General features: G+C 39.1%; 2 protein-coding genes across 2 annotated transcripts in view; one reads left to right on the top strand and one right to left on the bottom strand.

Annotated features, from left to right (window-relative positions):
• Positions 1–5,006, bottom strand: part of LOC138033560 (uncharacterized) — a 42,582-nt gene extending 37,576 nt beyond the window's left edge. Inside the window, exons 1-2 of the mRNA XM_068881343.1 lie at positions 4,615–5,006; positions 1–14 (exon numbers count right to left, since the gene is read on the bottom strand). The exon at positions 1–14 is cut by the window's left edge and continues 43 nt beyond it. Coding sequence (XP_068737444.1) covers positions 1–14; positions 4,615–4,891 — 291 coding nt within the window. The 5' untranslated portion in view covers positions 4,892–5,006. The remainder of the gene's footprint in view (positions 15–4,614) is intronic.
• LOC138033544 (golgin subfamily A member 6-like protein 6) overlaps positions 1–12,500 on the top strand; it is a 58,111-nt gene that overhangs the window by 4,306 nt on the left and 41,305 nt on the right. The window lies entirely within an intron of this gene.

The raw sequence follows: 12,500 nt of genomic DNA, 5'->3' as shown, positions 1-12,500 counted from the left end.
ACCAATTGACTGAGCTGAAAGTAAAAGAAGTTTCAATTGATATTCTTCAAACAAAATCAACAATCAACTGAAAAAATACCACAGGATATTTTGATATAACCTCTAGAAATGAATTGACAGGTACGTGAAATGCATGTAAACTATACAGTAAACGATTACCTAGAGGATTTATGGTACATTGCTCTTAAACTGAGCCATAAGCCAAATCTGGCATAAGCAGGTCGATTTTATGGGCTAATATGGGCTAATATGGGCATTTCACCTTTCTTGAAATATTTGACTGTCTCTATCCCTTGCATCAGGAGCCCGGCCAAAAACCCGGCTAGCCTGGCAAAGGCTGGCCAGGCCAGGCTTTTGGGGTTTTTGGCCAGGCTTACTGGGAAAATGCGGCCTGGTAAAGCTCGGCAAGCATGGCCACAGCCAAGCTTTCTCGGCAACCCTGGCCACCAAAGCTTGGCCTTCCTGGCCTTGTTACTTCGAAGGCTGAGCTTTCTCGGCAACCCTGGTCAAAAAAGCCTGGCCTTCCAGGCCTTAAGATTCAAGCCAGGCTTGACCACGCTTTTGTGAATTTCCAGGCCAAAAATGTTTAAGTCTTCAAGATTACAGACATTGACTGCAATTTAGTGTAACATTGTCTGTAATACCGACCAGTGACCTTAACCAAACTCTGTGAGCTCAATTGAAGTGTCTTTGAAGTAACAGTCTTTAAAATGGCCTTGATGATGTCTTGCAAAATACGATGATGTTATGGTTTAACAGCCAATTATCTTTAATGTAGCAGCGTAAACATTATATTATATCTCACACTTGAACATGAACATTATATTGACTGTTCCTAAATTTGACACCTGAGACTAAACTTTTGCACATGATTATTCTTAGATGTACAGAGTCTCTGATAAAAGAGCTATGTTAATGATTATTTTAAGTCCTTCTCATTCTATCATGCTAAAGTACAGCTGTAGTACTTAAACTTTCCTGTTTTAAAGCAATTTAAACTGTCACACTGTTCGGCCAAAAAGCCTGGCCTTCCCGGCCTTCCAAGATTTTTAAGCCAGCCTTTGCCAGGCTTTTCTGGATTTTTGGAAACTGACAGCTAAAAGGGCAATGTGGACTAGGATTTTATGGGAATCTTTAAGAATTCCACTCAATGATTCAACTTAAGGGTCACTTGAGTGAGTCGAAATTCTTGATAATTTTGTGCAATAGTACTGAATGTGACAGTGAGACAATAATCAAAGTTAATTAGTGCCCTTTAAGGATTCGATTTCATCTTGAAAAAATGAGCTTTAACTTCAACCTTCAATACATGTATATCAAGGTTTGGTCTTATTCAAAGCATTACAATGTGAATGTGATATTTTTCGAGTTAATTCACTACTTGTAATATAATGTACTTTGCTTAAACAATGTCCTTTAAAGGCCCCAAACTTTGAAGATAAAATCACTCTGTACACGGAGAAATGAAAAAGAAAGCTTTTATTCTGATGTATTCTACAGATTGTGACAAATATCATCAACAGATTACCTTGTTTGATCACAGGTAACCCAGGGTCACTGTGTGTGCCACATAGGTAAATATAGAGAACATATGAGGTGAAGTTTTGGTCTAGAAATTTGCAAGAAAATGGAAATAAAAATCGATGAAACTTACCATGTGGTGAGCTGTTGTTGTCTTTAATACGTACACGAAGTTTCGGAAAAAATGGTCCCCGTTCACCTTCCTTCTATGAATACTGTATATACTGTATCTTTTTAAGTTGCCATGAAAGAGTATAAAGAGAAAAAAATCTTTGATGGGACGGCAGGGAAAGGTCCTTTACAGCAGACAAAAATGCTTAGCAGCCAATCTCCTCAACCAGTTATGGTTTGATGTATTTAAGGATCTCTCTTTGCAGACTTGTTATACAATGTAGTTCTGTGGTTTATCTAAAATGTTCAACAGCTTTTTTCGTAATTAATTTAAAACAAGAACCCAATCCACAGATTTTGACATGAATTAAATGTTTAGGTACTGCTTTGAACTCTGTATTATATTTTTTTGCCTATGAGCTATGGTAGTAACTGTCATTGTCAATAGCTTGACTGTAATTGATTTTTTGTAGTTTCCAGCACATCTCTGATTTGCTGGAATATTATTTTACAGGAACAGCTAGGATATTATAACCTTTTTAGTTTTTGAAGTTGCTGAAATATAATGATCTGTACATAAATTAATACCCATTGAAGCTGAATATATGGGACAGGACGGGAATTGCGTGAAAAGTCATTATGATTTCATTCCCATATCAGATGCAGCATACATGTACCTAGACAATAATGTGGAGATTGTATGGAAGTTTACCATGTCATTGATTCCCATATCATATGGGCCAGCATGATATGGGAATTGTACAGGACTTTACCAAATTCCCATAGCATTCCCATGCATATCATATACCAGTGTACCTGGATAATATGGGAATTGGATGGAGTGCTGCCAAACATATAGCATTCCCAAAGTGAGGGCTCAGAAATCTTGTGGTATTGGTATGGGGCTGAGCAATATCATTCCTATGATAGATCATATGGGGTATCTATGGAGTGCTACCAAGGACGTAGCAATCCCATAGTTTAAGACAATAGAGTAATAACTAAGTGAAGACAGACGGCCAAGTATGGGTTTGATATGGAATGCAGTAGCCCATACCAAATCCAATTGGCCCATAGGTTATGCCATATCATCTCCATACTAGGGCCATATATGGCCCATGATATTAACAGGTTTGGTAAGGGTTGTTGGGCTCAATTGAACGGTCTTTGATTAATTACAAATTATTATTAAAATTGACATCGTAGTGTCTCCCTGGCCAGGTTGACCGAGTTTCCTTGGCAAGCTTGACCATTTTTTGGCCCGGCCAGCCTCGGGCGGCCCGGCCAGTGCTATAAGTTGTATTGCATGCCAAACTTTAAATTTTCTGCTAATAAATTCCTTGCAAGGCTTGACTTGCCAGTTTTGCCCCTGGCCAGCCATGACCTTTCCAGGCCATGCAGACCATTTGTTTTTCACATTTCCCTTCCAATTTTGGCCCCAGCCAACCCCGGCGAAGCCAGGCCAGGCTGGCCCACAGCTTCCCCAGTTTTTTATCCCCTGGCCAAAGCCTAGCCACAAGCCGGGCTCTCCCCGGCTTTTAGGCCAGGTTTGACTCTGGCCTACCCCGGTCTGGCCGGGTTCCCCTTGAAAGAATTTAAACCAAGTTCTTTCGTTACGCTGCGACTGAATGCACGCTACGGGACATTTTCAGGCAAACATTGGAACGTTATTCTTTAATTTACCAGTTTGTTTTGGATTTCACTGCTGTAAATGCTGGGGTTGGTAGTTTTACAACACTCCATATAATTATTCACATCATTCAGCACACGCTGACCGAGTAATATTTCTTTGATATTCCCTCTGGGAACAAAAATATCAACAACAATTTTGGCAATGGTTTGTTTGGGAAGTCTCAGTTCCTGTCCTATTTGCGATGGTCCTTTCCATTCTAACCAGCTTTCAATAATTTTCTGCCGAACAAAACTTGGAATTGCCTTTCCTTGCACGGTGAAGGCACTCATTTCAAAGCAACAACCGAGAGCAATGGTGAAATTACTTCGCCACATTGCCACGAAGTTCGGCGCGAAATTTCCAAGTTCGTTTCAAAGTTTGCCATTTGATTGACAGTTACGTATTGAAATTTACAACGAACTTCGCAATTTTGTGAAATGCACTGTAAAAGATAACTAATTACTGCGGTTGGGAACGAATTTGCTGCAGAGTTTCAAACTTTTGTCTTATCGACTCTTAAGATATGAACAATTTCCGCATAGGGGTCCTTGGTCCGCAACGGATACAACTTGAAAGAGAACTTAAAGCCCCATTTACACGAGCAATTTTCCTTGACAAGGAAAAATTGCTCGTGTAGATGGGGAATAGTGGACAAATTTTCCTTTTCAAGGAAAATCTGGCGTGCTAGCTTTTCCTTGACAAGGAAAAATTGTCAAGTCTGAAATTTGCTCGTGTAGATGGACAACATGGAAAATGTGACAAGGAAAACTTGTCATATTTTTCATTTACACTACCAAGGAAAACTTGTCAAGGAAAACTTGTCAAAGAAAACTAGTGTGTACAGTCGGCAAGTTTTCCTTGACAAGTGGACTTGTCAAGCTAGGACAAATTGCTCGTGTATAAATGGGGCTTAAATCTCGCGATTCCGGCCACCTTTTCTCGAATTACAAGAGAAATATTTCAGTTTGGAACTTGCCAATTAAATGTTATCGCAAGAAACGAAAAAGCTATCTTCAGGGAAAATTTCAGTTCCTGCTGTTTTTGATTCAGGTAAGATATTCAAGATTATCCTTTTTTCTCGCGGACCACGGACACCATACTACAGGTACTCGTTTCCGAGAAGTCTTCCGGCATACATTTCAACAAATCGTCATAGTTTTAAAAGTTCGGAAAAAATTGTTTCGTCTTGGTTTCACGTGGTATACAATGCTAAGACAAATTCCATTAACGCATGAATTCATGTTACAATTTGCCCCGGCCGTTAAGTTAGTGCTATATATATATCTACCTGTGGTAATTTATTAACCAACCTTTTCTTCGTACTTCAAAGTCATCAACCTTCTTGAGAAGGGATCTCTTCTGCTTCTTTAGGTGTGTTAGTATCTCTTTTAACAAATCCAGGCGGTCGATTCCAAGATGATTTTGGTTTTCAAGCTCCAAAAGTAACTCTAGAACGGTTGTGATAGGTTTCGAAGGGCCATTCCGACCTAAGTGATCTCTGCACACGAATTTTAATAATTTTAGGTTTGTTTCCTCGATTTTCTCACTTATGTCATAAATCAAGGCATTATACTCCACCTTAGACATTTTTGGGCACACAGAGGTAAAAAACGAAAAGAAATTGCCTTTTTGTGCTTAGCGAAGGTCGATCCGACATGGCTGGTGTCACAGTGCTGGAGACAAGTCACGCGAGCGTACCTTGTCACAGAGAACGGATATTTCGGCCGAGCTCGAACCAAACTCCGCTGCTTCAAGTTTGGAGAGGGTGTCCTCTGAAAGTCGCCAAAAGTTAACTTTGTGGCATATTATATTTCGTATCGTCTCAGTGAGTTGTCAGGAATGTTATACGTGTGAGCTAGAGTACTAATTTAGATTTTTACCCAATTTTGACCTAAAACAGTAAATTTAGCATGACATTGCTCCTTTAAAAAACGGCGACGGCAACGAGAACGTCATCAATTTGCATATTTAGTGGGTAAAAACAATACCTTTGCACGCCCTGCACGTGCGTTTTTCACTTTTGACCATGTGTTTGCAAAGCAACACCGTGCCATAGCCGACAGAGCTGAAAAACGACTGCGCAAGTCACTGATCCGCGGCACGAAACGCAGGCTCAAGGGCGCGCTCATTCAAAAAGACTATCTGTTCACCGGAAAATGACAGTCGTTGATTAAATCAAAAAAATAAGGTCGCTGTTTGAAAGATAAGGATTTTGTCACAATTTTTGACGAGTTTTGATGTTTTTCCAAAAATTGAAGGGGTGTACAAATTGTGTAAAAATTGTTTTCGCGTGGTAAATGCACCTTTCGTGTGACTATACGGTGAATGGAGGTAACGAGCGCTGCAATGCTTACTTTTTTGACAGGCTTTTGTCGCAAGTTTCTCGAACGGTTTTTGCAAGTTCTTGGTTTTCTGGGAGGACCAGAAATTCCCTTAAACCCTGTTTTGGCGATGTTCGGCCGGTGGAATTGGTGAGAGCTTCGAACTTATCGGTGGAGACTAGTTCGTCGAGTGGTCGTGATACAGGACAATGCCTCTTTGTCTGTGTCGGTAAAGAGACATTGAAAAACCTTATGACGTTCCAGATACTCTCTATAATACTCTGAACAATAAAGGAAGACAACTGGTGAATTATAGACCGGGTGGTGAATGGTGACACGCTTACAAAAGATATTTTGGCAAGCATGCTCAAAGCCATATTAAAATGGAGTATGCAAAGATGCAAGAACTCAGGCAAATTGAGCTCCACGTTTCTCCAAATTTTAATACGAATTTATAATTATCATGAAAGCAAAATACATCTTTCGCTCTTTACACAGCATTTTTTGTTAAATTTATAGAAGAGCGATGAAAGCCAGCCCCAACAGAAACTGAGATAAATCGGTGAAAAGATTATACACTGTATGATACACAGAGAGCAGGCAAAAAAGTGCTTCATCCTGGAAAGCCCACTTACTGACATTAAACAGCTCAGAGAAAATTAATTTGCCCCTTGATTTGCTTGCCTTTTAAAATAAAAATTCATTGGATCCTAACCTGATCAAGAGACGTCATTAATGTTATTTTTCTTTCAGAAAGTAAATCCTTTTTTCCATATTTAACAATTGACAAGAAACTACAAAAATTTTACAAGGATCAGTTCAGACAACACAGTGCATATTGCAAAACTGATCTAAACTTGAGACATTTCACACATGCATGCTACATTGTACTTGATGGGTTTGAACAAAATCTTTAGAGCATAGACAACTAGGAAACATCCCTGAAAGGGGCATTCCACAAAATTAATATTTTCAGCTGTATAGCAAGAAGTTCACTCTAGCATTATCTGCTGACTGGCGTAGGTGGTATTATCCTAAAAAGATGATTGTATATTAAGTAGATGGAATCCAGTCATCAGTATAATACACATATGCAAGGGCTATTCCATGTGGGTCCCAATGCTCAAGAAGATGTTTGTTTTTAATTTTAATTTTTTCTCTGACAACTTGTCATTGAATGTGTTTGAAGGTGTTCTGAGTTTCGACGTCACTACATGTATCTGAAGCATTACTGGGTTGGCAACTCATAAGATCAAAAGCATTTGCAAAGTTTGCGTGCAGGTGCAAACAACATGCATTTGTGATGTTTTTGCTTGAATATGTCGTCCCCATTTTTTTTTTATAAGTACAACATTTAAAAAAGTGGCATCTTAAAGCTCTGTGATGGTCCAAAAAGTTCATAACTGAAAAAAGGTTAAGGACTGGTATTCAGTTCTAAGAAGAAACTGAAAAGTTTGACAATGTGAAGAGTACTAAAGAAACTGCTTAAAACTCAACAGCATTGTCTGGATTTCTCAGTGACTTTATCCAGTCTTTTGTTCCACACTACCAACATGAACAAAGTGAACTCAATAAGATTATTGTGGTTTATTGCTGAGAAAAAAAGGCTGAATTTCTTCTCGCTCCTTTTAGAGCTAATATTTCACAAAACTGCCGCAAATAATACCAGGTGGATCCATCTCCCTAAGGACAAAAAACGAAAATGAATGTTATTGTCCATGAGATGCATATTACAATGCTATAATCTACAATATCATAATGATATTATTATTTTCCTAGACACAGGAGACTGCACATATCAGTTTTATGGGGGCTGTGAAAATTAGTACAAAAAGTCATTCTTATTACACAACCAAGACAAAGAAAACATGATGAGCTAACCATATAAACATACTATAAACCACACATAAAGCAATGACCCTTAACTGTTTGCCTTAACACATGTTCTTAAATTTTTTGAGTCTAACCATAATTTTGCCTTGGACGTTGGGTTGAACATAGATTTGCAAATAATGGCCAGTCAAGGGGGAAAGAAAAATACCATCTTCCAAGTTTTGACATAGATGTTGACACCAAGTGTGTTGCATTATTACAATAATGATAGATCATTATTATTTGGCGATTGTGGAAGCTAGACTACAATTAAGTCACTCGGGTGCCACTTTGAAGCAGTATTTCCCTGTCAATAATCCTAGGATTAACAGGAAGCAGGGCCTGGACTTTGTACTTTTATTTAACAAATTGTTCTTTTCCTAATATATCGATGTTCCATTAATTAACAGGCCAACAGTCTCCCGAACATGGGTGTATCAGTTGATTGCACAGGGTATTTTGGTGGGCAAGTATTTATGATTCTGTAATCAAGCCTCACTATGGCAATAAATTAAACAATGTTATTGATCACACTACTGTGCAACTAGAACTTCTTCTGAGTGTAATCTCAGAGGCCAGTCTTGCAACCAATTTACCTTTTCATTGAAGAAATGCCCTGAGACAGGGACAAAGAACTTCAATATTTTCTGTGTAGTTCTGGCCAGTACTTGTGTTCATTCCAACTTCACAAGTTGGCAAGGTGTTTCTTTGAGACAGCTGCCTTTATGGGGGCAGTCAGGAGGTTAAGTGGCTATTGCAGAGTGGCAGCACTCTAAATGAACTGCTGCCTTGGTTCAAGGAGAAGGTTGACAACTTTCAAATAATGCTCTTAGAACATGTTACGTTTAATTAACGCATTGTAAATACATGTATGATTGATTGTAAAGGTGATTTCAGAAAACCCTGCCCAAATTATCTTGTTGATGAAAACTGTAGAGATTGCATGGGCAATACCCTAGTGTGCAAACTGAACCAAACGTTGTGAACACTTCATGCTTCAAAAACAAATATGGAACACTCACCGTAGACTCGGTTAGTTTCTGCAGCCCATATTCCCAAACAAATTTAACTGGGTTTGGATCTCAAGGCCCAAAAATTCCACACAAATATATTACCCAGATCTGATGTGTCTCCTTAAATTAAATCACCACGATCTCACTTCCAAAATTCACACCGTCAAGAGTTATAAAGTGACACAGGCAGAAGACGAGATCAAACGATCGAAATGGACACTTCGCGTCTCATGCACGATTTGTGCTCCCTATCTGGCGCATGCGCAGTCGTTTTTCAGCTCTGTCGCCATAGCCAAATTTGAGGTTTTATGAAGAACGTTCCGACCCGTGTCATTTTGGGGAGTCTCAGGAGCTGCCACATAGGCATGTCCCGATTGCGTTGGAAAAATCATCAAAAAGAGCTAAAAAATGGCAAAAAACAGTGCTCAAATGGTGCTCAAATTTTTGAAAAAGTGCCTTAAATTTATAAGCAGAGCTGAAAAGTTTGTGATGATTTTAAATTATTTCCTAGCAGATGTTCATAAATATTCGAATTGGAGCCACCTGAATGAGCCATTTCCGAGTTACTGTTTGTCTCTGTTTCGAAGTGAGTCTTGGTACTCAACTATTGTGAGGGAAATGAGTTTGATTTGCATAAGAATACGCAACTCATTTCCATTTGAATGGTTGTGCACCAGAACTCACTTTGAAACTGAGGCATGCAGCAACTTGGAAATGGGCTATTTTAAGGTGTGTACTATAATAAGAGACAATTACTTTAATGGCCCTTTGCAGGATAATGATCACATGGTACAAAAACCGCCGTACTGGAATGCAAATTGCCCACTGGGACATCTAAACAAAGAAAATTTAGATTAACTGGCTCTGTTTTAGATGTCCAAGAGCGCAATTTGCGTTCCAGTATGGCGGTTTTTGTACCATGTGATCATTATCCTGCAAAGGGCCCATTGTCCTGATAAATGCGAGGATCGCTTCTCCATCAGTCGTCTACAACCCTCACATACAAAATTTTCATTTCTTTCATTCATTCATCGAGCCCTTCACTGGTACTGAAATGTGCCTAACACATTGACCTGATCCAGAGGACCGGTATTACACGGGTCATGTGTTCGAATCCCGTTGAAGCCGCCTGAATTTCTCATGTGTCTACCCACGGAGTAAATTGTCCGTGATAAGTGCAGGGATCACTTCATCATTGTAAGCTTTATCAAAGCATTAGCCCTCAATTGTCTAAAAGGTGACCATAGCGGATGCAAAACACCAATGCTTTCCGAAGGGCAAAAATTCTAAACCTGGATCGACTCAGTCTAGCTCTTTAACCGTCGCGTTCAGTTTCAGCATAGTTTGTAAAGCACTCCCACCGCGTCACAGAACCGTATGGACTTGGAAAAAGTGCTTTAAATGTTGCCCAAAATGCAAATGCAAAATGCTTAAATTTTGCCTAAAAGTCATGAAAGTGCTCAAGAGAGCTGGAAAGTTAAAATAGAGCTCCAAATTCGAAAAAGTGCTCAAAAAGTCCCCAGCGCAATCGAGACATGCCTACTGCTACACCTTTGTCACATTAAAAAGGTTGAAATTGAGATGACGTTCTCGTTGCAGTCGCCGTTGTCGTTGCTCAAGCTCCCTAGTGATAGCCATAACTTGAAGCTTAAAAGGCCGGGCCCGGTTGTTCAAAAGCCGATTAACGCTATTCCCAGATTAACAATTAACCATGGAGTTTATTTCTCTGATCCCAAATGCTGTTCAACGCTGATTTTCGGCAAAACATTTCATTAGAAGAAGTCAATCTTGAAAGGCAAAAACAAGCAAAAGAAACTTTCACCAAAAAGTTGAAACCGTGAAACAAAGGTTTACGCTAATCCTGGGTTAAGTTAATCGGCTTTCGAGCAACCGGGCCCTGTAGAGCTATAACCAATTGTTGATTTGTGATGAGAGGGTAAAGAAGAGCATACAGTGAAAACCCTCTTGAAGCATGCAGAATTGACAATCAAAGACAGCGTACATCTGACTCTGGGTCCGGGAAGCAAACCAGGGCGGGTAAAAATTTTGATCATTTAATAATGAACTAGACGTTCCATGAGCGTACACTGGGTTACCCGTGGTAGGTTTACACAAAAACAGAAGGCACTGAATTGGGTGGTATTGAACTACAACGTTCGAGTTAATTTTTTCAAGTGGGGGTCATTAAGACCATTTGAGGGGTCACCCAGATGTCGTGCCAGCAGAGGCCGTTATGCTCACACGTTTATACATTTAATTATTTTGTAATATCCTGTCCCATTTTGAGGTCTATTCACAAAATTTAAGATTTGGTCATAAATACAGTTCAAAGACAACAAATCACGCTCTAGAGTAAAACTCACTCGTTTATTCTTTAAAAAGTCTGCAAAAAAACTAACTGTAAATTGCTTTGACGAACGTTTTCCTGCATATCATGCATGTCTTGCGGTTGCACTAAGCAAACGTTTATTGCACACACTAAGGAAGGACTGAAGATGTTGTTTCCGCTTCATAATTCCTCTGCTTTTCAGTCTAGTCTGATGCCAGGTAAAAAATTTTTTGGCTTAACGTTTGCACCAAAAAGTACCGTAAAAGTCGCTGAGTTTCATAGTAAAAGGCAAGCGAAAAGACATATCAACAAAAAAATAACATAGCTTTTATACATAACTCTGTATCGAATTCTCATCGAAAGATTAATGACAATCGATCGTAAAAACACTAAATTTCTGCGGTGTCTGACTTGTATGAATCAAGGGGAAGGTCATGATGTTTTGTCAAAAATATACGAACTTTTTAGCCAAGAAAGGTCTGTCTTTGGTTTTTAAATTTTGTTGTAATATTTAACTGAATATTTACATGTCATCTGGCGGGTCAGGAAGCCTTCTTTGTCGGGGTCCTGAGAAACGTATCTATTTCAGCTGTATTTTTGACTTCAGGGTGAAACTATTTCCACAATCATGAGGTTGACAGCCCAATCAAAACAGAGTTGTAATTGAAACTCTAAACCTGATTTATCGCAAATCACAATGCTCACGTACAAGCACAAAAGCAAAGGAAATAGTTAATAAATATGACTTTTTTTACTATCTGAATGTTTTTGGGTTAGATTAAAGCGATATATTGTAAAAAAATCTTCGTGTTAAGGGGCCATGTCACGCATAATGAGTAATTTCATGACACTCTAAATTCCCGAAAAGCATTAGTAATGTAAACAATATTCGCACTGGTAAGTCGTAGCAATAAATTGGATTAACCAGGAACTTAAGGAAACCATTGTTGGCTTCCCAAATAAACTTCATTTTACACTATAATGACAAAACAGATCTTTTTCTGACGTTAAAAGCTTAGCTACCTATTAATCATTTGTCAGAAAGAAAAATTCCTGTCATCTTTATAAAACATTCCTCGCGTATCACATTTTAACCCACGTATTGTTGTGCCTAATTAGGCCTAAAGTTAGCACTTCTAAAGGGTCTGGGCTTTTTAAATCACTTGCATTATAACCTTAGTTCTTCATTTGACCTCTTGTCTGCAGTTTGTATTTTACACCAACCGGTTTGTAAACTCAAATTGCGAGTTTGCAAACTCAAAATTTCCAGTTTGAAAATTGAAAGCCGCAAAACTGATCATGAACTGCCATGTCCGTTACGGTCCACCATATACATACATACATCTTTATTTACCCTCGGATTTTAGAGTAGATGGTTGTTTGTTAGTCTACCCTCCCATACCGATGGTACACCACAGCAGACAGACCACAATACCGGGAACTACATGCCCTACTCTTTGCGACAAGTGTGCGGGGTTCTTTTACGTCCCACAGGATTATGAACATTGAAGGGTTGTGAGGACGGGACTCTCTGGATTATCGTCCCTTATCCGCTTTAAGACCTAGAGAGTCTAACCATTTGGCAGGATGTAAATTCACAAAGGCCGGCACTTTCTCCTCAGTTATTTAAAGACCCTGAGTGATTGGTCCGGCCGGAGTTG

Source organism: Montipora capricornis, chromosome 2, assembly GCF_036669925.1.
Source record: "Montipora capricornis isolate CH-2021 chromosome 2, ASM3666992v2, whole genome shotgun sequence".
NCBI lineage: Eukaryota > Metazoa > Cnidaria > Anthozoa > Scleractinia > Acroporidae > Montipora > Montipora capricornis.
This window is presented reverse-complemented; position numbering and strand designations above follow the sequence as displayed.